The following is a 25559-nucleotide window of genomic DNA, read 5'->3' on the forward strand; positions in this document are numbered from 1 at the left end:
TTAAGAATGCTGCCAAGAAAGCAGTCAAACAAGATTGCAACGGAGAATAACATGGAAAGACTCTTTCAATTAAGTCTTCAGGGAAGATTGGTCTAAGAAGAAAAATCTTCAATCTCAGGTTTAAAAAATAAGAATTCTTTGGCAGCCCAGTGGTTAGGACTGGGTGTGGAGTTCAATCTCTGGTTGGGGAACTAAGATCCTGCAAGCCATGCAGTTTGGCCAAATTAAAAAAAAAAAAAGAGCGAGAGCCAGCACTTCGCAGAGCTAGGAGACAAAAACATTTGCAGAGCTGAGAGAAAGGAAACTGAGCCTCAGAGAAGGGCAGGAAACACACAAAGTCACACAGCAAGTGTAGAATAAGCCAAGGTTTTAAACCCTAATGCCAGATGCCAAACTCTCCTCCAAGACATTCTAATAATTGTCATTAACTGGGCTAGTGTGGGGGCTCCCACACAGCAGGTCCAAAGAGAAAGCAAAGCCTTGTTTGATCCTGAGTGGGACGGATGGCTGCTACAGGATGGAGCTGAACCTACAGCAATGCTTGTGAGTACCAGGAGGAAGATTTATCCTTCTGGGCCCCCAGCTGGGGAAGGGGTGGGAGTTTTACCCTATTGTCCTTCCCTTCCTTCCAGCTCTCCAACTCCAGCTCTGACAAAGCTGTTTTAATGAGTTTATTAAGGCTCCTTTGTCTTAGTCCACCTTTGAGCCTTTCCTGGTGGGGGTGGGATGGAGCCTGTGCTGGGAGGAAGCAAAGGCCAAGGGGCAGAAGGAGGGGCAGCCTGGGGGGATTGAATTGACTTCTCAAATGTCACCTCCTCCTAAAGGCCTTCCCTGTCTGCCTTGGGTAAAATTCAGTTCAGTTCAGTGGCTCAGTGGTGTCTGACTCTTTGCAACCCCATGGACTGCAGCACGCCAGGCTTCCCTGTCCATCACCAACTCCCGGAGCTTGCTCAAACTCATGTCCATTGAATCGGTGATGTCATCCAACCATTTCATCTGTTGTCCCCTTCTCCTCCTGCCTTCAATCTTTCCCAGCATCAGGGTCTTTTCCAATGAGTCAGTTCTTCACATCAGGTGGCCAAAGGATTGGAGCTTCAGCTTCAGCATCAGTCCTTGATGAATATTCAAGACTGATTTCCTTTAGGATTGACTGGTTTGATCTCCCCGCAGTCCAAGGGATACACCCTTATCCTTCTCTGTTTCCCTCCCTTGCTTTGTTTTCCTTCTGGTCCTTGGCTTACAGTAACCACTCAATTAATATTTGTTGAATAAGCTGGTTATTTATGCTCTTCCATGTGAGGGGCCTGGAGCTGGGCCTTTTATCACCACTTCCTTCCCACCCCACTATCACCCCAGTGATATGACCTTAGGCTTCTTCCAAGTGCTTTCCGCCCTATAATCACTTCTGTGCTCAGAGTGTAAATTCCAAGAGAGCTGGAAATGGTGGTGTTGGCTACGCTGGAGCAGTGTCTGACTCTCAGGGGGTATAGGATAATCATTTGATGAATGAATGAATGAATGAGTACAGGAAGTAATGAAGCCCTACCTGGGCTGGTAAAGGCCTCCTAGGGCTGAGCTGGGAAGCCTGCCCTGTGACTTTGAGATAATGCCTACTGCCCAGAACTGCATGGGATTTTCCTCTTCCAAGCTGTTCTTCTTTCACAGATACTGCTTTTACTCTAAATAGTTCTGGAATTCTTCTTGAATAAGTGACTCTTAAATTTCAGAGCACAAAAGAACGACCTGGGAAATCCCAGAGACCAACTTAGAGATAAAGAATTAGTAGGGCTGTTCTGGTCTAAGGGAATCTAGTTGTTCACAATCCATTCTGCAGCCAAGCATCTTATTAAAATATATAAATCAAATTAAGTCACTCCCTTGCTAAAAATCCATCACTGGTTTCCTGGTGATCTAGTGATAAAGTCCAAACCTCATGTCCCTTTAGCATCTTCATGACCTGGTCCCCGTCCACCTGCAGCATCAAGGCATCAGGTTCTCTGTCGCTCTGGAGACTTCTGCACAGAGCTCTTCCTTCTGCTTAGAAGACTCCCTCCCTCTTTCTTTTTCCACTCCACCTCCCTCTTTCTACTCCTATTTTCACCTTCAAGTTGTCATTGCCACACTGACTTCTTTTTCTTCAGACTTTGGCCTAGAAGCCCTCTCCTCCCAAAGGTTCTTTCTGATCCCAAACTGCAGAGGGCCCTGTGCTAGTCACACATCCCTGGCCATCACCCAGAGTGGATGCAAGGTTTTATTATATCACCGTCTCTCTTGTGCTGTAAGCTTGTAGAGGGCAGAAACCATCACAATCCTCAGAACCTAGCATGGTGACTAGCACGTAATTGGTGTCAACTTGGTGAAAGATGGCACTTATTTAGATGACCAATTGTGTGTGTGTGTGTGTGTGTGTGTGTGTGTGTGTGTACACTGAGAACCTACACTGTAACACAGGACTAATCTTTCTCATCCTTTAAGGCCCAGTCTCCCTTTGTGTGCTCTCTTTGGTCCTTTATGGCTTGGTGGTAATAATAATGTTAATAATTAAAGAGTACTGATAAATACTGATAACATACTAGGCACTGCTTTGTGTGCTTGCTTTCCAAGTGTTAACTCATCCAGTCCTATTTCAACCCAATGGGATAGGCCTAGCATCTCAATTTTATAAATAAGAAAATTGAGGCATGGGGTGGTTTAAAGAAAGGAACATAGGCTTGCCTAAAAAAAGGATCAGGCAGTTCTGGGTTTTAGTCCAACCTCCACTTCACCAGCTATGCACGACCATGGGTAAGTCACAAAGGTCTCTGAGCCTTCATTCTTCCCCATGTCTGTGAAATGTGGATTGTAACAATACCTGATCTATGAGGATGTTGTGAGAATTCATGCAAAGTGCTTGCAGTGCATGTTGAAAACTCCATACTCCAGGAGGTGTTATTATTATATAGTTAGTTGTTTCATCCTTGGAGCATGGTATAGACACTCAAAATTTGAATTGTTTTACTAAAAAGAACTGAAAGGTCCTAAAATAATTGCCACCAAGGTTTTAAAGTGGGGGTGGCTTCTTTTTTGAGTTTTTGCCTCCTTGAATGTATTTAAACATTCTCTGAACACACAAGGACTTCCCTGGTGGCTCAGACGGTAAAGCATCTGCCTACAATGTGGGTGACCAAGGTTCGATCCCTGGGTTGGGAAGATCCTCTGGAGAAGGAAATGGCAACCCACTCCAGTACTCTTGCCTGGAAAATCCCATGGACGGAGGAGCGTGGTAGGCTACAGCCCATGGGGTTGCAAAGAGTTGGACACGACTGAGTGAGTTCACTTTCTGAACACACAGTTACTGAACTTTTTCTTTATACCAAGAAGTAGAGGTAGGAAGCAGGAGGCTTCCTAGAAACAACCCAGTAGGCAGGGTGAGGCCTAGTGGAGATTTAGAAGATTCTCTGGCCTCAGGCTTCCCAGGTGGTGCTAGTGGTAAAGAATCTGCCTACCAATGCAGGATACATAAGAGATGTGGGGTTCGATCCTTGGGTGGGGAAGATCCCATGGAGGAGGGCATAGCAACCCACTCTAGTATTCTTGCCTGGAGAATCCCATGGACAGAGGAGCCTGGCGGGCTACAGTCCATAGGGTCTCAAAGAGTCAGACTCGACTGAAGCGACTTAGCACACACTGTCTTCACGAATTCCCTGGCAGTCCAGTGGGTAGGACACCATGTTTTCACTGCTGATCCCTGTTTGAGGAACAAAGATCCCAGAAGCTGCATGCTTCTGTCAGAAAAAAAAAAAAAAAAGAGTGGGAGGCTCTGTCCTATGTGTAAGGCTGGAAACTGTTCTTACTGTTGATTAGACATTCATTCAATTAGTTTTTACTGTGTGTGCCAGGCACTGTGCTGGGCTCTGGGGACAGCTATGGTCCCCATGATGGGGGAGCTGACCTACTGGGGCAAAGACATGCATTGCTACCTTGTTACTAAGTTACAGTTTTGAGGAGTGCTCCAGAGGGGAGAAGCTCAGTCCCCTGAGAGTCAACAGTGGGCTTGGGATCTGGTCCTGAGGCAAATAGGAGAGCAGGGAGGAGTGCTCCAGGTAAAGGGAAGGGACAGGGAGGTGGAGGTCAGTGGAGAAGTTTGAATGGGTGTCAGGGTAACAGGGAGTGTGGCCAGAGAGCTGTGGCTTCAGGATGGGGGAAGGAGGGAGGAGAAACAATGCAGGTGTCCCAGCTGTCCCACAGTTCCTCCTTCTCCCCTCCTCCTCCAGTGAGTCCTGCTCTTCGTTTGCGTACCCTCCGTTCTAGCACATAAGCCTGCTCAAGACTCTCTCATCTTAGAAATGTTCCCCCAGCTTGAAACAGGAGGCAAGGGGGCAGGGCACAACTTTTGAAAGAATGACATCACCCCAGGACAAAACATAAGCCGATTAGAATCAAATGGGTCCAAGATGGCAGACCTTGATCCTCAGTCAGCAAGCTAAATGACACACCCAGAGGTGCCATGACAGTTTCAAGGCACTGTCAAAAGACCAAAAAGTGGGTGGTGGCCCAATTCCTGGAAATCTCCCCCCCTTCCCCCAAACAGTTGGAATATTCCTCCCACTCATTAGCCTATGAAATTAGCCCATAAAAATTAACCACGCCACATTTCAGAGCCTCAGTACTCACTCACCCTCTGCGATGGCCCATACTCTGTCTGTGCTGTGTGTTTCTCTCTGAATAAATCCACTTCTTACCTATCACTTTTTCTCTCACTGAATTCGTTCTGAGATGAGACATCAAGAACCTGAGCTTCATTAGGTCCTGAAACCAGGTCTGTGATCTCAGTTGGAAGACTGTGGGATTTGGGCTCAGTTTGAGTTTCAGCACGTGGGTTCAAGTCCCAGTCTGAGGTAAACGGTTTCAAAGTGTCCTGTTCATTCAAGGTATAATACTCTCACAAGCACAGCTAAGCGTTGGTTCATTTATTCTCTCTTTTCTTTTCACAAAAAACCACATAAAGCTTTAACCCTACAAAGAGAGAAAAACTTTAATCACCCAGAGGCAACTGTTATCAATATTTGAATCTATAGCTCTGGGTTTTGTTAGAAACATATTGTTATAAAACCAGGATGCGGGCTAAGTCACTTCAGTCAGGTCCGACTCTGTGTGACCCTATGAACTGTAGCCCGCCACGCTCCTGTCCATGGGATTCTCCAGGCAAGAATACTGGAGCAGGTTGCCATTTCCTTCTCCAGGGGATCTTCTCCACCCAAGGATCAAACCTGTTTCTTTTATGTCTAATATGTTGGCTGGCAGTTCTTGACCACTATCACCACCTGGAAACAATGTATATAAATTGCATTTTATAAGAACCTTATTATGTTGCAAACATTTTGCCACATTTAAACAGCAGTAACACTCTTAATGGCCACCTGAGACTGTATTCCACCTAGCACACTTAACCAAAGGCTCACTGTCCATTCTTTTTCAATATTTAGTGAATAACTGTTGTATGCCATGGCTTTGCTTGGAAATTTAGGCTGGCTGCAGGATCTTGCTATTATTCTACTGTGAATGAATAATTGCTGAATATCCTTGGCTCTCAACATCTGTGTGAATCTGTAATTGTTAATTCAAGAAAAATTACCAGAAATAGGATTTCTAGATTAAAGAGGAGGCACACTTAAAGGTCAAATTACCCTCCAGTTAAGTTTTACCAATTTACACTCACACCTACTTCCTATGTTGAACTTCCCAATAATGTCCATTACCTTCTCTACTTTCTCCATTCCTAAATCCTCTGCAGGCTGGTTTTTGTTCCCACTACTTACTGAAGTTGTTTGGGGGTGTTTAATACCTTGGGCCACCCTTCTTTTCTTCTTTTTTAAAAAATTTTTTTTCTTCTTTTCTTCTTAAAAATATTTTATTTATTTATTTGACTGCACCGGGTCTTGGTTGTGGCATGTGGGATCTAATAGTTGTGGCATGTGGGACCTAGTTCCCTGACCAGGGATCAAAGACTGGTTCCCTCTAATGGGAGCACAAAGTCTTAGCCACTGGACCACCAGGGAAGTTTCACCCTCCTCTTCTTGAAATAGTCTCCTTCCTTACTATGATAAAGCAGGTTCTACTACCCTCACCTTTATTATATCTATTTTTATAGCTGGAAAACCAAGGTGCAGAGAGGTGCCAAGTCTGAAAACAGGACATAGAGGTGTTTAGTCTTCATATCCAAGCCTCCTGACTCTCACAGCCTTGAGTTTCTTTTTGAACGTGAGTTTTGCAATTCTTGGTGATGCTTGCAAACTTTTCTAGTGTTAACAGGGCCTTACAAGGATAATTTTGTCTGGTTCTACTTTCTTTCTAGGAAGAAATTTCTATTGCATTCTGTCTTTCCAGTGTCGCTAATCTAATCGGGCCTCATGGCCTTGACATGAACTGAGTCCTAATGAGGACTCAGTCGTGAGGCGGTGCAGAGGAGCCTCTGATTGGGCAGGTTTCCATCCCTCTGAGAGTTCAGGGATAAGAAGAAAGCAGCCCAGAGGACCTGGCCAGAGGATTCTTGCCAAGAAGCTCAGAACAGGGTCTTGGGGTCAAGCAGGAGTCTGTGGGGTCTTGGACAAATGTGATGTGGCCTTTATGGGTGAGCTGGGGAAGTTATTTTTTTGGACAATCGGCACCCTCAAGCGACATATAACATTTGATTTCTCATAAAGTTATTTTAAGGATTTATTAAGATCAACATATATGGTAGACACTCAATAATTGGTAGTTGCTGGAGTCTTTAACTTTGGTTTAACAAGCATTTTTTCTACATTCGACTTCATTTGGGCCTCCCAACTACTCAACCACACTCTGGATCCATATATGGATATTTAAAATCGCCATTCTATTGAGGCAGAAACCGAGGCTCAGAGAGCGAGCACTTGGCTTCGAGGTGGCCGCCAACTGGGGCTCTGCTGGAGCGCTCGGCTACTCCGTTAGCTAAGCACCCCCAAGCCCCACAACTCCAAAGCCCGTCGCGGCCGCAGCCTCCCGCCCTCCCTTCTGCGCCGGGCCGCTCGGCGCCATCTTTGAACTTGGCACGGGTGCCTCGCTTCCGCACTTCCCTCCCCACCCAGAGTAGCCGCGAATGCCCCAAGCGTGCTCCCTCTGCGGCTGGAGAATCCAAAAACTGGCAATGCTTGTCGCATCATGGGAAAAGAATAATTTATCTCTTCTTCTCGGGTGTTGGAGAGCGCGCTCTGACAAATTCAAAAATGGCGCCGATAGCCTCACCGCCCCAGCCTTTCGCTCAGGAGGCGCGAGGGCGAAGGTCGCGGCGGACTGCGTCGGCGCGAGGCGGGAGGTGGGGGGTGGGGCCGGCAGAGCCGTTCCCATGGCAACCAGCGCGCAACCCGGGCAGCTCGGCCCGGCTGGAAGCGCGGGAGCTGAGGCGCTGGCGACAAGCGAGGCTGCGAGCACCGAGGGCCCCGAGCGGCCCGGGCCGCTTCAGGACGAGACCCTGGGCGTGGCGTCCGTGCCCTCGCAGTGGAGGGGCGTCCAGGGCATCCGCGGGGAGACGGTGAGGGCGCGGGCGCGCCTTGGGGTGGCGCTGGCGGGAGGGCGAGGGACGTCGCGCGGCCGCTGGACCAGGTTATTTTTATATTTTAACCCACAGAAACTAACCCTTGGGGGTACTCACATCTCAATTTCCCTAGTCTTTGAATAGCAACCAAAAGGGTTTTTAAAAGCCCTAAATGCCCCAGGTTTTGAAGGATTTTGTGTAAACTGCAGATTTTAGGGATTTCAAACTAACTTTTACTTAAAAAAAAAGACCAAACTGCCTCTTAAGGTCGAGATACATATTTTTTCTAGTGCGTTGTTTAATCCAAAGCACACAAACGAGGTTGTCTGAAACGAGGGCAGGGCTCCTGGGTGCCAGGGCTCCTGAGGGGTCTGTGAGTCTCCTGAGCACTGCTGTGTCCCTGGGGATTCCTCAGTCGTCAGTGGGTGAGCTCCCGCCTGGAGCTTATACGGGGCGCTTGTCTGCAGGGGACAGAAAGTAAACAGTGCAGGTAAGAAGTAAATATATACAGTGTGTTAGAGGTGAATAGTGCCATGGATGAAAGAAAAAGGGTGAGGGATTAGAAAGATTGGGTTGGGGAGTGAAAGGGTTGTTTGCAGGGTGGTTGCACCCTCATTGAGAGGGTGATGTACCAGCAAAGACTTGGAGCAGTGAGAGTTAGTCAAGGTTATTTGAGGTAGAACAGCCCAGGGAGCACAAAGTGCCAAGTGCAAAGGTCCTGCGGTGGAAGCAAAGCTGGTGTGTGTGAGGGGGCAGGTGAGGCTGGGGAGGAATGAGAAGGCAAGGATGGTCACAGGTGAGGTCAGAGAGGGTCAGAGAGGGTAAGGAGAGGCAGATCAAGTATAGGGCTTGCAGATCATTTTAAGGATGTTAGCTTTCCCTCAGTGAAAATGAGGATTGGAAGGGGGCTGCATTTTTCCCACGGAGAAGGCAATGGCACCCCACTCCAGTACTCTTGCCTGGAAAATCCCATGGATGGTGGAGCCTGGTAGGCTGCAGTCCATGGGGTGGCTAAGAGTCGGACACGACTGAGCGACTTCACTTTCACTTTTCCCTTTCATGCACTGGAGAAGGAAATGGCAACCCACTCCAGTATTCTTGCCTGGAGAATCCCAGGGATGGTGGAGCCTGATGGCTGCCGTCTATGGGGTCGCACAGAGTCAGACACGACTGAAGCGACTTAGCAGCAGCAGCAGCAGCATTTTTCCCACAGAGGAAACTGAGGCTTTGCTTTCCACACAGATGAGAGGTCCTGTAGAAGATGATTTCCTCACCAACACCAGTACCAGTGAGATTTCCATGAAGTCTTACCCTCTCTCCTTTTTTATAATTTTATTTTTGGCCATACCACACAGCTTGTGGGATCACAGCCTGAGCCCCCTACAGTAGAAGCTCGGAGTCTTAAAAACACTGGAACACCAGGGAATCCTTAAAGTTGTATCTCTTGATTAACTCTTTTTTTTTTTTTTTAATTTTATGCATTTTATTCACAATAGAGTAAGAGTTTTACAGACAAAGCATATCCAAATAAAATATAGGACAATCTTGTATATGCCATCCATATTTATGCCATTCTAGTATTAGAGATATTGGTTTAATTTGTGTAAATTTATTTATTTTTATCTTATTGTGTTAACATTTAATATGAGATTTACACTCATTGCTTTTTAAGTGTACAATAGGTTATCACTGCTGCTACTGCTGCTGCTGCTGCTGCTACTAAGTCGCTTTAGTTGTGTCCAACTCTGTGCGACCCCGTAGACGGCAGCCCACCAGGCTCCCCCGTCCCTGGGATTCTCCAGGCAAGAACACTGGAGTGGGTTGCCTTGATTAACTCTTGAGGATGAGATGGTTGGATGGCATCACCGACTCAATGGACATGAGTTTGACCAGGCTCCGGGAGTTGGTGATGGACAGGGAAGCCTGGCGTGCTGCCGTCCACGGGGTCACAAAGAGTCGGACCCCACTGAGCGACTGAACTGAACTTGAGGACAAATTTCTTGCCTCAGGCCAGCAGTCTGCAGGTCTCAAGCCAGATTTGATCTGGCTTCAGAGCACTTCCCACTTCACCATACTGGATAGAAAAGATTCTAGTTAAAAAGCAAAGGCAGGACTTCCCCAGTGCCCCAGTGGTTAAGGCTCCTTGCTTCCAATGCAGGGGGCACAGATTTGATCCCTGGTCAGGGAAGTTCCACATGCTGTGTGGTACGGCAAAAAAAAAAAAAAGGCAGTGGATATTTTAGTTATTTCTGTTCATCTTTATTGAAGGTAAATGTGTAATTCACATTCACTGGCTTTTAAAAATACTTGAAATAGCTCTTATTTGCCGAAGACGGATTTTAAAAGAGTTCAGGTTGGGAACCACTGACTCACTCAAACTTTTTACTTTTTTTTATTAAAACAAAGAATGAGATTGAGTCATATTTTCTTGTACCTATAATTTGAACCAGTAGGGCTCCAGGAACTGATTCTAATACTTGAGGTGTAAAAGCTTTCATCTTAGGTGGTTCACTTGAATCAGTCTCTGCTGCTTTATTGAAGAGTGTGTATGAATCAGTCTCTGCTGTTTTATTGAAGTGTGTGTGTGAAAGTCACTCAGTCGTGTCCGACTCTTTATGACCTCGTGGACTATAGAGCCCATGGAATTCTCCAGGCCAGAATACTGGAGTGGGTAGCCTTTCCCTTCTCCAGGGGATCTTCCCAACCCAGGGGTTGAACCCAGGTCTCCCACATTGCAGGCGGATTCTTTACTGGCTGAGCCACAAGGGAAGCCCAAGAATACTGGAGTGGATAACCTATCCCTTCTCCAGTGGATCTTCCTGACCCAGGAATTGAACCGGGGGTCTCCTGCATTGCTAGCGGATTCTTTACCCACTGAGCTATCAGGGAAGCTCGTTTTATTGAAGGGGATTGTTAATTAAGTCGTAAGAGTGTTGGGAGTTCCCTGGTGGTCCAGTGGTTAAGACTCTGCCTTTCCACTACAGAGGATGCAGACTTGATCCCTGGTCAGGGAACTGATTCTGCAACCTGCCTGGCATGGCCAAAAAAAAAGATTCTAAGACTGTTGAAGGGGTCCAAAGAAAGAGTTAATTTTCCAGATTAACTTGTTTCTCTTTATAAAAGTTTCTGTGTCCAAAATTTATTTGACTAATTAATTTATTTTAAATATTTATTAATTTGGATGTGCCAGGTCTTAGCTGTGGCGTGTGGACTCTAGTTCCCTGACCAGGGATTGAACCTGAGCACTCTACACTGGGAGCTCGGAGGGTAGGACCACCAGGGAAGTCCTTGTATCCAAAATTTAGGAAAACATTTGGGTAAGGAAAAACTGGAAATAAAAACCACCCCATAGTCTCATTTTCCGGCAGTTTGGTTTATACCTGCTGCCTCTCTGTTTTGTCTGTTTTCCTCTACTTTTTTTTTTTACAAAAATGAAATCACACGGTGCATAATTTTTTGTAGACCCACTTTTTCACTCACTATACCCTGAACATCCTTTAAAAAAATTTTTTTATAACTTCATTTTATTTAACCAGTCCCTTTTGATGGACTGTTTCCAATTTTTCTCTTATCAGAACCCTGTGATGAGTGTTTTAGCTAAATTTTTAAAAAATTTTATTTATGTTTTAATTGAAGGTTAATTGCTTTACAGAATTTTGTTGTTTCCTGTCAAGCGTCTTTAAGAATCAGCCATAGGTACACCCATGTCCCCTCCCTCCTGAACCTCCTCCCATCTCCCTCCCCATCCCACCCTTCTAGATTATTACAGAGGCCCTTAGCTAAATTTTTATATGCAGCTTCTTAATTTTTTTTGCAAGTTCTTTTGGAAAAACTAAACATTGTTCTTTACTTGGCCCATGTAGTGATGCAATATTAGAGTGCAATTTTATGTTCCAGGGATGGATTTTTTGTTGTCGTTGTTGAAGTATTAGTGATCTTTGGCTTGATTTAACTTTTCTTGCTTCATCTCGATTTATTCACAGAGGGACAGAGTCCTTGACTTTGGGTTCAGACCTGGCTTTGAGTGCATGGGGACTCTTTGGGGGCTTGGCCTTGGCCAGTCAAGAGATCTGCAAAGTGGGTCTTGTTAGAATACTTATGTGGGATTAAATGAGATTGATGATAAGAAAACAGTTTGAGACTGACCCCCAGTACTGTTCAGGTTTGGGGGGGCTCCTGTCTAAGTATTTGAGATGAAGGGCTCCTAATCGTTTTGATCCTGGTCTCTGCTTTTTCAAACTTGGCTGACACTGGAATGCCCTGAAGAGTCTTGAAAAATATGAATATCTGGTCCCTACTTCCAGGGATTCTGATTTAATTGGTATGTGGTGTGACCTGGGAATCTGGTTTTATAAAAGCTCCTCGGGTTATGGGTTATTGTCATACGTGGCAAAACTTGAGAACCATTAATTTAATCCACCCTCCTTTCCAGCAGTGTTACCTTTCTGAAGCCTTTTTGAATCCTGTCAGAATGTAGAGTAGGGGACTTCCCTGGTGGTCTAGTGATTAAGACTCTGTTCTTCCAGCACAGGGGGCACAGGTTCAATCTGTGGTCAGGGAACTAAGATCCCAGATGCAGCAGGGTGAAGAAAAAAAAAAGGTATAGGGTGCATTCTTTTCTTGTGGTAAGATACAGACACATTCTAACATATTCAAGTGTCCAGTTATAAAGGGTACATATTAAAGGATAAGACACATAAACATTTTACCATATCAAAGTGTACAGTTCAGTGATGTTAGATACCTTCACAACATGCAGCCATCACTACCGCCTAGTTCTAGAACTTTCCATCAGCAGATGCATTCATTTTGGGCATTCAGGTCTGTCTCTGGGCAGTGAGCTCCCAGAGGGCAGGGAGTGGGTCTTGTGTACTTTTGCATCTCCCAGAGCCCTCCGGGAAGTACCGAATGGAATCCTTTTCATGTGTCCTGTCATCCACAGCCTGATTCTGCTGAATTTCTCCCCTCCTGCTTTGAGTTAAACTTGCCTACCTGTCTGCTCCTCCCTCTTCCTGGCGCCAGGGCTGCTTCCTCGCCTTCGTGGGTTCTGTAGCAGATGACACCCCCTGCTGAAGGGGTTTGTTTTTAACGTGAGGTTTGGCCTCTCACAGGTTTTCAGGAATTAGATTTGTGGTTCTCAACCTTTTGGAGTTTGCTAATAGTTTTGATACTAAACACTATTTTTTTTTCAAGACACATGTGAAAGCAACACGAGAGGAGCTGGCAGTAATTATAAGTCAAAGGTGTTGTGGGATAACAGGACCTCCCAGCTTCGGTGAAGATGTTGATCGCTGCTGTCTTCATTGGTTAACTCTCAGCTCCAGGTCATCCTTTGAGTAACTGTTTGCTACCCTGATACACGGCCTTCCCTTATAGTTCAGTTGGTAAAGAATCTGCCTGCAGTGCAGGAGACCTGGGTTCAATCGCTGGGTTAATAAGATCCCTGGAGAAGGAAATGGCAACCCACTCCAGTATTCTGGCCTGGAAAATCCCATGGACGGAGGAGCTTAGCAGGCTACTGTCCATGGGGTCGCAAGAGTCGGACACGACTTAGCAGCTACACCACCACCACCACTACCCTGATATACTCAAGGCAAGGTCAAGTAAACAGGAGGTCATACCCTGAAGTACTTGGATATTGGTTCTGGGTTCAGTTACCCCCACACTTTTGGAGGTCTCACATGAGTGAGACAGGAGACAATGTAAGTGTCCATGTTGTATCACAAAATCCACTCAGCTTTTTTTGTTTTCTTTTTTGGCTGTGCTGCGAGGCTTGCAGGACCTTAGTTCCCTGACTAGGAATGGAACCTAGGCCCCAGCAGTGATAGCGCTGAGTCCTAATCACTGGACCACCAGAAAATTCCCATCAGTGTTGTTTATTTATTAACTTTTGGCTGTGCTGGGTCTTGGTTGCTGTTTGTGGGCTTTCTCTAGTTGAGGCGAGCAGGGGCCACTCTCTAGTTGTGAAGCACGGCCTTCTCATTGCGGTGGCTTCTCTTGTGGGGCGTGGGTTCTAGGCTCGCGGGCTTCAGTAGTTGCTGTGCATGAGTTCAGTAGCTGTGGTGGGCTTAGTGGCCCGAGGCAGGTGGAATCTTCCCCGGCCAGGGACCGAACCGGTGTTCCCTGCACTGCAAGGTGGATGCTTACCCACTAGACCACCAGGGAATTCCCATCAACGTTGTATCCAAGATATTCCCATGGTACAGTTTCTGCTAGTTAACATCAGAATGTCTCACAGCGCATCACATTTTGTTGGTGTGCTGATAAAGAGGTGCTGAATTAGGTCAGGAACCATCTCAGCTCGCATCTCGCCCGAGTATCATCAGGTGTGTGTATAGGACTCAGAAAGGGAAGGACATGGAAGGGAGGGCTGGGAAGGGGGACTTCTGGGAGCCGTGTTCACACTGGCAGTGTTTCTCAGCTCCTGGGGAGGAGCCCTGTCTCACCCTGTCCTCCCTAGCTGCCCTCCTGTGGGGCCAGCCCCCTTCCTTCGGGCTCTCTTAACACTCACCCGGCACTCAAGCCCAAACGGGGGAGAATGGGGGTCCGGGCCCCGTCACTGTCCTGTAGGTTCAGGTGCCTGGTAAGCGGCCACATGAGGAGAGCCTCTCGCAGGTGACAGGAATCTCAGTCGTATAGGAGCCCTCACTTGGTAAAAGGTTGGTTGTGTCCTCTAGAGAGGGAAGAGGCTGCGTCTCCTTCCCTGATGTGATGTCTGTCTCTCTGCCTGGCTAAACAGGGGACAAGGAACTGGAGACGGGTGGCAGGGTGGAGAGAAGTGGCAGCTGGGGAGCAGGCTGCCTCCTGCCAAGCAGCTCCCCGCAGACATGCATGCGTCTTTTGATCATGGGACCCCTTGGAAGGTACCCCACTGGAGAGGGCTGCGGCCAAGGGAGGGAGAAGAGGGGTGTTCTGCTACCCCAGGTGAAACCCAGGTCCTCAGATTAAGGTGAGGATGATGTGAGTGCTGTCTGCACCTTGAGGGCAGAGGTGATGGGCTCTGGGCCCTGGGGTGTGGCCACAGAAAGCACACAGATGGGATCTGAGTACCCACCCCGTGGCATCACCTGGGGGCTTGTTAGCGAAGCAGATTCTAGGACTCCATCCTAGACCAGTGAACCAGAAGCTCTGTGGATGGGGAGGAGCAGCAGTTTGTCTACTAGCCAGCCTCCTGGTGGTTCTACGACCCTGCTCAGGGAGGCCACCCATCTAGCGTGGTCTCTGAGGTCCTTTTCCACTCTGGAGTCCGGTGTGCAGCTCAGGTGTGTTGGGAGGGTGAAATGAGGGGCTGTATGCTCCGTATTAGGTGGTGGTGGTCACTGCCCAGGAGAATGAGGGGGCTCGGCCTTCAGCTTCAGTGTCCCGGACCTCTGTCCGTTCTCTGTGTGGTTCTGTATTTCCTCAATTTAGAACACATCTCTTCAACTTCTGTCTTAACGGGTATTAAAAAGGGGTGTGTCTCACAACTGATGTGTATACTTAATGTAGTTTCCTCCTAAAGAGCTGTTACTAAATAATTGGTATGTTTTATAATCAATAGTCAAGGAGATCTATTAATAGAAGGTATATGTATGTATCTAATTTCTTTTTATTTGGCTGTGCTGGGTCTTTGTGGCATATGAACTCTTCATTGAGGCATGTGGGATCTAGTTCCCTGACCAGGGATCGAACCCGGGGCCACCTGCCTTGGGAGCGTGGAGTCTTAGCCACCGGATCACCAGGAAGTCCCTAGGAGGTATATTTTCAATAAGAAAGTGACTGTCTTGTGCTCATGACCTTGAAGTTTGCCCACTGCCTGTTGACACCATGTGAGTGGGTTTCTCTGGCTGGACAGGGTTACTCCCTGTGGGTCATCTCCACCCACACCACACTGGTTGGGTTCCTCCCAAGGAAGATGGGCTAGTTACTAGAGGAAGGGGACGGACGTCAGGCAGACAGAGTGAGCAGTGGTCCTTTTGCCCAAGGATAAACAGCAGCTGTGGGCGGTTGAGTGCCTGGGCAGGTGGTGCTGTGAGGGGAGCTGGCTGGTGACTGCGTTTCATTCTCCTTTTCCAGAAAAGTTGCCAGACAGCCAGCATTGCCACCGCTGAAGCGTCTGTGCAGGTCCAGAAGCATGTGGATGCTGAGGTGCAGACCGAGGTCCCCGAGCCAGTCAGCCTGCCGTCTGTGCCTCGGTACGACAGCCCCCGGCTTGCGGCCTTTCTCCGGAAAGTGGAGGCCATGGTTACCCGAGAGCTGAACAAGAACTGGCAGAGCCATGCGTTTGACAGCTTCGAGGTGAACTGGGCCGAGCAGCAACAGATGGTAGGGATGGGCTGGTATGGGCCTGGGATGCCTTGGGTTGGGGCTTTAGCTCATCTTAAGTCCTTCTTTTGTGCCACCCAATAACAGTGTGCATGCCAGGTTGCTTCAGTCATGTCTGACTTTTGTGACCCTATGGACTGTAGCCTGCCAGGTTCCTCTGTCCGTGGGATTTTCCAGGCAAGAGTACTGGAGTGGGTTGCCATGCCCTCCTCCAGGGGATCTTCCCCACCCAGGGACTGAACCAGCATCTCCTGCATTGGCAGGCAGGTTCTTCACCAGTAATGCCACCTGGGAAGCCCCGCCCCACCAAATAATAGGAACACTAATAACAATCATAACAGCATTCACCGAGCTCTTACTCTTTGCTAGGTACTAAGCTAAGACGTCACTGGGCCTTCCCTGCTGCCCTTGAGGGTGGGGCCTTGTTGTTTCCATTTACTGCTAGTAGGCAGTAGAGGCAGGGTTTGAGCCTGGACAGTCTGACTCTGGGGCTTATTTTCTTGACCACTCAGCTGTGTTTCCCCAGGCACGCTCTGTGCCAGCTCATCTATCCCTCTGGACAGCTAGGTGAGGTAGTTCTTTCCTGATCTCCATCTTATATTTATTTTTTGTCCACGCTGAACAACCTGTAGGATCTTAGTTCCCTGACCAGGAGGCTAACTCGAGGCCCTTGGCAGCGAAAGCGCAGGACCGCCAGGGAATTTCTACAATCTCCATTTTATAGATGAGATTCAGAGAGGCTAAGGGCCTTGTCCGCAGTCACACAGGTGTAACTGGCTGAGCTGGCATTTGAGTCCCAGTCTGCCTGGTTTCACTATTGCGCTCTAGTGACTTCTGCATCGCCAAGTCTTTTCTGGTCTCGAGGCACAGCTCAGAGCGGTCACCCTGTAAACACAAATGTCCAGTCGCAGTCACCGCTTGGAGATCAGGAAGCCTCTGAGCGAAGGCGGGCCCTTGACTTTTGCTCCACCTTGGTGTTGCCTGTGGACTGGCCGCTGACTGAGCAGTAATGGCTTTTCTTATGCATTGTTTTCTTCCTGGAGAAATAGAGATGAGTAGCTCTGTATTCAGAGGTCATAGCCCTTCTTTCCCGCCCTTCCTCTTCTGTCTATTTCTGGATATACAGCTGCCCTGTTCCCACCAAATTGTTGATAGGTTTGGGAGAGTGGATTTGTTTGAGAGAAATCCTCAGAATCCCACTGAAAAACAGTTGCCAAGGCCACAAGGAAGTGTGGAGTCATCGTTATCTTTTTAAGTGGAGCACAAGAAGAAGGTCATGAATGTTAAAATCTGGGCTCAGCTGCCCCCTTTTACAGTTGCATTCAGAGGGTGAGCTGTCGGTTTTTTGTTGTTGTTTTTTTTATATGTGTCTGAGGATTAGTCGCAGCATGTGGGATCTAGTTCCCTGACCAGAGATCAGACCCAGACCCCCTGCACTGGAAGCACCAAATCTTAGCCACAGGACCACCAGGGAAGCCCTAAGGGTTTGTTCTGAATTGTTAAGGCTTTTCAACCTTTCTGTGCATTAGTTTGGTCCACCTGTATATTACTTTCTCCCCCTGTAAAAAATACATGCAGTATGATGATCCTCTTTGCATGGCAGCAGAGGAGATGCAGACATCAAGGACAGACTTTTGGACACCGTGCGGGGAAGACAGGGTGGGGTGATTTGAGAGAGTGGCACTGGAACATTCACGTTACCGTATGTAAAACAGATGGCCAGTGGGAACCCAGAGGTGCTCTGTGACAGCCTTGAGGGGTGCGATGGGGAGGGAGGTTCAACAGGGAGAAGACAGGGCCTTCCCTGCTGGTCCAGTGGCTAAGACTCCGTGCTCCCCACGCAGGGGGCCCAGGTTCCATCCCTGACCAGGGAACTAGATCCCACATACCGCAACCAAGATCTAGTGCAGCTAAATAAATTAAAAAAAAAGGGGGGGCATGTGTATGCCTATGCCTGATTCATACTGATACATGGCAGAAACTGTCACAATTTCGTAGTTATCCTCCGATTAAAAATAAAAATAAATCTGCAAAACAGGAAAAATGAATACTCCTTTCTGATTACAAGAGCACTACATGTTCATTTTAACAAACTGAGTCATTGCAAAAATATGGAACATGTAATGTGAGTGGGAACACTGGTTCACAGGCCTTTCCCATGCGACGCTGACACACAGCACTGCTGCTATTGTCATCAAGAGCATCTCAGACGAAAATGGAAAACACTGTACATTTTGTCTGTGACCTTGCTCACTCAGCAGAGCTTTCCCTGTCAGTTCCTGCAGAGGAGGGGCCCCAGACCTCCTAGAACCTGCATGTCGTGCCACTGAGCAGACCGGGAGCCTTCCTGGGGTCCCCGTTGGTGGACATCCCAGCACATCTTCGAGTTTAGAAGCATCTCTTCCGGAAGCAGTGAGCAGGTGGGGGGCTAGGCAGCACCCCCTGGGTGACCGTGGGGCGTGTGGGCCTCTCAACGGCCCTGAAGTTGCTTTCCTCTTTGAGGGTCGGGCAGAGGAGTAGTCCTTTCAGATTCTGCTGTTGTATGACAGAACTGAAGTGAATCTGTCTCTCTCACTTTTTCTTTTGCTTGAATTTCTTGATGATTTCTCCCCAGTGGAATTACTACATTGGCTGATGCATCAGGCTGTTCTGTCTCTACTCCAGCCGTCAGGGTGTCGGCCTTGACATTTCACTGCTGCCCTTGGCTCTAGTGGCCCCGGAAAGGCTGAGACGCTGCCCTCAGTGAACGACTGCACCTTCGCAACTCGAACATCAGTGATGACTTGGCCGAACACTTGGAATTAGAGATGGGGAGGAGGTCACATAGGGGCACCCCCTGGAACCTTTGACCTCTTTACTTTGTCCTGCCCCGCCCCTTGTTTCCACATGTGTGGCTAATAGTGGTGAGGCACTGTGACCAGTCTTGACGTCTTTTCAGAAGCAATGCCTGTTCTGTGTTGTCAGGTTGCTACATAGACTTCACCTGTGTCCTTTTTATTTTTATTTATTAATGTTTATATTTTATTTATTTATTTGGCCATGTGGTGTAGCTTGTGGGATCTCAGTTCCCCAACCCGGAATTGAACCTGGGCCCCCAGTAGTGGAAGCGTGGAGTCCTAAACACTGGAGCACCAACGAATTCCCTATTCTAGTTTTTTTAAAAGTGAAGTATAGTTAGGGATTTCTGTGGTGGTCCAGTGGTTAAGACTCTGTGTTTCCACTGCAGGGGACGTGGGTTGGATCCCAGGTAGGGAAACTAAGATCCCACATGCCATTTGGTGTGGCGAAAAAAAAAACTGAAGTATAGTTAATGCTGTATAACTTCAGATGTGCAGTGAAGTGAGTCAAGTTTTACGTGTGTGTGTGTGTATAGTGAAAGTGTTAGGTGCTTAGTCATGTCTGACTCTTTGTGACCCCATGGAGTGTAGCCCCTCAGGCTCCTTTGTCCATGGAATTCTCCAGGCAAGAATACTGGAGTGGGTAGCCATTCCCTTCTCCAGGGATCAAACCTGGGGTCTCCTGCATTGCAGGTAGGTTTTTTACCATCTGAGCCATGAGGGAAGCCCATGTACATATATATACTCAGTTTTATATATATATATATAAATATATACATTTTCTTTTTTCAGATTCCTTTCCATTATAGACTTTTGTCCTTTTTAAACTGCTCCATGATGTTTCACCATAAACTCTCCTGGAGTCAGGTTTGTTGAGGTATGTTTTCGACTCAGGTAAATTCGTGCTGTGTGCTGTGCTGGGTCTTGGCAGACACCCACCAGTGAAGGTACAGAGCAGCCTATCTTTCTGTCCCTCTGCCTTCTCATCTTTAGATTTTAAAGTGTACTAATCATTGCAGTTATAAATGCTGTTATGATACATAATGCTTATAGTTTATTTTTTAATATAAACTTTTATTGAATTCATAAAACGTGCATAAACACAGGCACAAATTACAACTGTTCAGGTCCATGATTTTCACATAGTGGAAACATTTGTGGAACCAGAACCCCAAGAGTTTTTTTCATACCCCTTCTGCCTCCTGGCCCCACCGCATGGCTTTGTTTTAAAATGACAGATTTGTTGAGGACTTCCCTGGTGGTCCAGGGGTGAAGACACCGCGCTTCCACTTCAGGGGGCACAGGTTCAACCCCTGGTTGGGAAACTAAGATCTGAATGGCACAACCAAAAAAATAAAAAGAAAAAAAACCCAACAAATTTATTGAGATACAGTTTACATCCCATATAATTCACCCATGTAAATCATTTAAAGTGTCAAGTGGGTTTTAATATATTTCCAGTAGGGGCTTCCCTGGTGGCTTAGATGGTAGAATCTGCCTGCAATGTGGGAAATCTGGGTTCGATCCCTGGGTTGGGAATATCCCCTGGAGGAGGGCATGACAACCCACTCCAGTATTCGTTCCTGGAGAATCTCTATGGACCGAGGAGCCTGGAGGGCTACAATCCCTGGGGTCGCAGAGTCGGACACGACTAAGCAACAAAGCACACAGCACAGCACAGAGGTATGTAAGCTTTACCACAATCCATTTTAGAACATTTTCGTCACTTCCCCAAAAAAGAAATGCATATCCACTAGCAGTCACTCCCCATTTCCCCCACAACTCCTGGCAACTGCTCATCCCCTTTCTGTCTTTAGATTTGTCTCTTCTGGACATCTCACCTAATGGCCTCATATAACATATGATTATAACTGTGTCTCCTTAGCAGAATGTTGTAAGGGGACTTGTAGCGTCTTTCGGGGCGTCATTCCTTTCTACGGCTGAATCGTTCTCTGTAGTAGGGATACACTTGTCCGTCAGTCGCTGGACATTTTTGGCTATCGTGAATAATGCTGTGAACACTTGTGTACAAGTGCTCATGTCAGCGTGTTTGTTTCCAGTTCTCTTGGGTATGCCCCTTGGAGTGGAATTGCTGGTCCATGTGGTAACTAAACATTTTGCAGAACTGCTGGACGGTTTTCCACGGTGCCTGCACATTCTGCCTTCTCACCAGAGTTGCACAGTGCAGCTTCTGACAGAGTTTGGATTTTTTTTCCATTGGGTAGTTTCTCTCTTTGGGGTTATGAGGTCGAGAAGGGTGAGACTTTTCGCAGGAGTTTCAGCCTGTGGTGCAGATTAGCCCCTGGAAAGTGTACCAGCCCCTCGCCACGGCCAGCATTGCTGGCCTGCTTGTTAGCTGCTGCTGGCAGCTGCGGGCTGAGCCACAGGGTGCCCGAGCTTTAACAAAGGTGTGGTGGAAATACACGTAACATAAAATGTACTCCTGTGACCACTTCTCACCTGTGCAGTCATGTGGCATCCAGGATACTCGCATTGTTGGGCAGCCATCACCCCCGTGCTGCTCCAGAAGCCAAGGCTTTGGAGATTTTGTGTGGAACAGACGTGAGTACAGGGTCCAGCTCTGACCTGGAGCCTGGTGTCCGTCTCAGTTCCCAAGGCTCTTCCTTCTGGAGGCATCCTGTTAGGGGGAATGATGGGATGAAGGCTCCACAGTGTCCCTGGGCCGGGTGGTGGACTTGAATCCTTACTGGAATCGGGAGCCCCACGCCTGTGCCTGATTTTTGCTACCCTGCTGGGTGGCTTTGGGACTCGGAGTTGGGGATGGTCTGTCTCTTGCAGGTGACCTGCCTCCATACCCTGAGCTACCCCCCAGCCCAAAGACAGGGTCTCCACGTGACTGGGGTCTCCTGGAACACCACTGGCTCTGTGGTGGCCTGCACCTATGGCCGGTGAGTGGCTGCAGGGGTGGGTGTCGGGCAGTAGGAGGTCCTCAGACTCTCATCTGAACCCATCTTCCCATCTGTGCAGAGAGGGGTGGGCCCTGAGCTTGGTCTTTCTGGGAGTCTTCCTTCTCAAGGCTGCCCGAGCCTTGGGTTGGCAGGAAGAGACAGGGAAGGTTCTCCCAGTGCCCAGCTATCAGCAGTGGGCAGTGAGCCCTGGGCCTGCCTCGTCTCTCCAAGGCTGCGTCAGACATGCCCAGCTTCTTCCCTCTGCCACATGTGGCCCCATCCCTGGTTCCTGGAGACCCTTTCCCAGGGAAAGTCATGACCTGGGGGTGCCATATAGGAGCCTCTGCCACTTGGGTACCCAGCACAGTGTCTGTGTGATGGGGACAGAGACTCAGTCTGTGTCGGGGGGTGAGGTGGGTCAGGCGATAGGAGCAAGGTGGGGTGGGGTGGCGTGGGCTGGGATGGAGCCTGGGTCTCGGGGCTGAGCTACTGCAGGTGTGTCCCTGCAGGCTGGATGACGGGGACTGGAGCACCCTGAAGTCCTTCGTGTGCACCTGGAACCTGGACCGGCGAGACCTGAACCCCCAGCAGCCGTCGGCGGTGGTGGAGGTGCCCAGCGCCGTCATGTGCCTGGCTTTCCACCCCACGCAGCCGTCCTACGTGGCAGGTGAGCCCACCAGCCTGTGTCGTCTCTGCTCCGCATCCCGCAGGGGGTGACCGAGGCCCTCCATTTAGCCCTCAGACCCTGGTCACGGCCAGGAGCAGGGACCACAGGGGCCCCTGAGCCCTGGGCTCGGCTAGGGGCACTGGGCGTAGAGGAGGAGGAGGCAGGTCCTTAGCTCAGTCTTGGGCAGTGTGGGCCATGCAGAGGTACAGGCTGGTCAGGACATGAGCCTGGATGAAGCAGGCAGTCTTGGGGAGCTGACCATAGTGATATGCACGCTGGGAGAGGGGGCAGGTGACGCTGGAGGAACAGCGGGTGCGGGCAGGGGAGGGCAGCCTGGTGGTGGGGGCACTTCCTGGGGTGGGCACTACTAGGTTGAGCGGGTGGCCCAGGGACCAGGACGACTGTCCCCCCAGACTCTTTTCCAGGAAGCAGCCCCATGTCCCAGCACCATGGGCGGGAGGGGGCGGGGGGGGTGCCTGTCCCCAAAGCGGGCTGTTGGCTGGGGGCGGCACCCCATGCCCGCTTGGCCTCCAGGTGGCCTGTACAGTGGCGAGGTGCTGGTGTGGGACCTGAGCCGCCCCGAGGACCCCCTGCTCTGGCGCACTGGCCTGACGGACGACACACACATGGACCCTGTGTACCAGGTCAGGGCCACAGCCCCCCGGGCGGGGCGGGAGGTGCCTCCTCCAGAGCTGGGCCTTGCCGTCCGGGCGCCTGCTCCACGGCGAGGAACAGGGGAGGGGGCGCCCACTGGCCACTGCCCAGGAGGAAGGTCCCTAGGGCGTCGGCGTTGGCCAGCTGCCTCCGGCATTCTCGGAGCTCCTGGGCCCGGAGTCACACTCGCCCCCAGAGGGAGCCCCCTGGGCCTGGCCCTGCCGGCCTCCTCCGTGGAGCCCCTGCCGTCCTGGTTTTCTGCTGGGACCTGGGGGGACCTGGGAACCCTTTGGGTCTGCCCGCTGGTGGGTCAGGTGGCTCCCAGGCTTCCGCAAGAAGTCGCCCTTTTTTTTTCCCACCTGGAAGAGAAGGAGAAGGTCGTGTGGAGGCTGACAGCTGGTCTTGCTGGGAGGCGGGGCAGGTGTCCTCTCGCGACCTGGCTTCTCTCCCGGTCACCCAGGTGGTCTGGCTCCCGGAGCCCCGGCACAGCCACCGCTTCCAGGTGCTGAGCGTGGCCGCTGACGGGAAGGTGCTGCTCTGGCAGGGGGTCGGGGCCGGCCGGCTGCAGCTGAGCGTGGGCTTCGCCCTGGCCGTGCAGCAGCTCCCCAGGAACACCAAGCTGAAGAAGGTACAAGGGGTGAGGCTGCCACCCCAGACACAGGCCCACAAGGCAGCCCTGGGCCGTGGGACCCCCCTGAGCCAGTGCACCTTGGGGGCGGGCGGGCAGGCGGGAGTCCCCGAGGGCCACAGCAGCCATGCAAGTGCCCCGGGCTCCTTGGGGACACCGAGCGGATTCCCCCCACCGGCTCTGCCCTGCTGTTTTTTACCTCCGCAGCCTGCCCGGGGGGAGACCGAGGTGGGCGCCACGGCGGTGGCTTTCTCCAGCTTCGACCCCAGCCTTTTTGTGCTGGGCACAGAAGGCGGTTTCCCACTCAAGTGCTCCCTGGCGGCAGAGGAGGCTGCTGTCACGCGGATGCCCAGCTCTGTACCCCTGCGGGCCCCGGCGCAGTTCACCTTCGCCCCCCACGGCGGCCCTGTCTACTCTGTGAGCTGCTCCCCCTTCCACAGGTAGGGAGGGCCCACAGGGCCTCTGGCACAGGGAGGGCGGGGGAGTTCCACCAGGACCCACACAGAACTGCCTGAAGAACCTGCAGTCTGCCCTGGGCCCGGGTCTTCCCCACCGAGCCCCAGTACCCAGAGCTCCTGTGGTTGACTCCAGGGAATCGGCTCCTTACACTTCCGGGGGCCCCACAGATTTGGGAGTCTAGGGAGGCCTGTCGGGAGCCCGACAGCCCACGAAGAGTTAGGTGGAAAGGCCCCAGCCACACCTGGACCCCCAGCGCTCACCCCCCGCCTGCCCTGTGTCCCATCTAGGAATCTCTTCCTGAGCGCAGGGACGGACGGCCACGTCCACCTGTACTCCATGCTGCAGGCCCAGCCCCTGACCTCCCTGCAGCTCTCCCACAAGTACCTGTTTGCTGTGCGCTGGTCCCCGGTGCGCCCCCTGGTGTTTGCGGCTGCTTCTGGGGCAGGTAAGACAGGGACCCCAGGCTTGGATCCACTGAAGGGACATGAACCCAGCCTGTCCCTGCAACTGTGGGCTGGGAAGGCTGCGGCTCAGGGTGCCTTTCCTCACGTGGGATGGAGAGCTGAACTGAGTCACAGCCTTCTCTCGTCTTCGGGAACCAAAGAGGCTCAGAGGCTGCAGCTCTGGGCCTCTCTCACCCCACGACTCTCTCCCTGAAGGTGACGTGCAGCTGTTTGATCTCCAGAAAAGCTCCCAGAAGCCCACAGTTTCAGTCAAGCAAACCGAGGATGAAAGCCCTGTCTACTGTCTTGAGTTCAATTGCCAGCAGACTCAACTCCTGGCTGCTGGTGATGCCAAGGGCACGGTAAAGGTGTGGCAGCTAAGCAGTGAGTTCACTGAACAAGGAGCCCGGGAGACAGAGCACCTGGATCAGCTGGCCTCCGAGGTGGCCAGCTGAGGAGGGAGGCTACCTCGGGGCTGTGTGTTTCTGATGGAAGCTGAATGAAGACAAGACAAGCTTTTAAGGGAGTCAGGTCATTTATTTGTCTTTTACATGAAAACAAAATTTGGGGAGGGAGAACAAGAGGGGAACTAGCCGGCTGCTCAGATTTTTCTGTAGTCGGAATGGGGCAGCCAGCCTTGAGACAGGAATTGGGTCCCTGCGGCAACATGGCAATGGCGACTAGACCTTTAAGCCGGTTACTGAAGCACCGTTTCCTACTAAATCTTATCCCAAGCTAAGCAAGTTAAGGTTACACTGGAAAGCAACACTGTCTGGAATATTTTTCTTAAGAGCACAGAGAGGAGTTGACATGCAGCAAGGCAACGGCAGGGCAAGCAGCGTGGGCCAGGCTAACCTAGGAGCGGAGGATCAGTTCACGAAGAGCGAGCGGGTGAACTCGACGTAGTCGAAAGCAGTGGGGAGTTCGCGGCCCTTGCCGTCCACGTAGGGCTTCATGTGGGAGACGCAGTAGTCGGCTTGTTCCCGAGTCAGGTTCTGGAAGGGAAGAAAGGTGCACATCAGCCGAGCCCCCACCAGCCACGCCAACTGTGCTGTGGGTGGCGGGGGGCGGTGGGCCTGATTTCAGCAACAATCCATGCCTGAGATTCTGGATCTCTGCCGCTA

At 50.2% G+C, this 25559-nt stretch overlaps 2 protein-coding genes across 33 annotated transcripts in view; one reads left to right on the plus strand and one right to left on the minus strand.

Moving 5' to 3' along the window:
- The first annotated feature begins 313 nt into the window (after window positions 1-313).
- On the plus strand, window positions 314-24954 carry DYNC2I2 (dynein 2 intermediate chain 2). 3 transcript variants are annotated; one of them, XM_081586939.1, is made up of 9 exons: window positions 314-543; window positions 15590-15838; window positions 21475-21584; window positions 22094-22251; window positions 22786-22895; window positions 23366-23533; window positions 23741-23973; window positions 24280-24437; window positions 24652-24954. In XM_081586939.1, exons 1-9 carry the CDS (start codon window positions 538-540, stop codon window positions 24888-24890), a joined length of 1431 nt encoding a protein of 476 aa, XP_081443065.1. In that variant the 5' UTR covers window positions 314-537; the 3' UTR covers window positions 24891-24954. The 3 variants fall into 3 exon arrangements, with proteins under 3 accessions (XP_081443065.1, XP_081443063.1, XP_081443064.1); XM_081586937.1 differs by lacking the exon at window positions 314-543 and adding an exon at window positions 7325-7531; XM_081586938.1 differs by lacking the exon at window positions 314-543 and adding an exon at window positions 7325-7531 and having other exon boundaries at window positions 15590-15811.
- The window catches only part of SPTAN1 (spectrin alpha, non-erythrocytic 1), a 61654-nt gene continuing 61046 nt past the window's right edge, over window positions 24952-25559 (minus strand). For all 30 annotated transcript variants that reach the window (XR_014081330.1, XR_014081328.1, XR_014081331.1 and 27 more), the window contains one exon: window positions 24952-25430. Coding sequence is in view for 25 of the 30 variants with exons in the window: in XM_081586934.1 (XP_081443060.1) it covers window positions 25305-25430 (126 nt within the window). In the remaining 5 variants the exon portion in view is untranslated. The remainder of the gene's footprint in view (window positions 25431-25559) is intronic.

Source organism: Giraffa tippelskirchi, chromosome 4 (genome assembly GCF_054371585.1).
Source record: "Giraffa tippelskirchi isolate mGirTip1 chromosome 4, T2T-mGirTip1v1.2.pri, whole genome shotgun sequence".
In the NCBI taxonomy this organism is placed as follows: Eukaryota; Metazoa; Chordata; class Mammalia; order Artiodactyla; family Giraffidae; genus Giraffa; species Giraffa tippelskirchi.

Coding starts and splice junctions, on each gene's coding strand:
- DYNC2I2 (XM_081586937.1), top strand. CDS start 7,346: ATGGCAACCAGCGCGCAACCCGGGCAGCTCGGCCCGGCTGGAAGCGCG. Junction 15,839..21,474: donor GGGCCGAGCAGCAACAGATG/GTAGGGATGGGC, acceptor TGTCTCTTGCAG/GTGACCTGCCTCCATACCCT. Junction 24,438..24,651: donor TGCGGCTGCTTCTGGGGCAG/GTAAGACAGGGA, acceptor CTCTCCCTGAAG/GTGACGTGCAGCTGTTTGAT.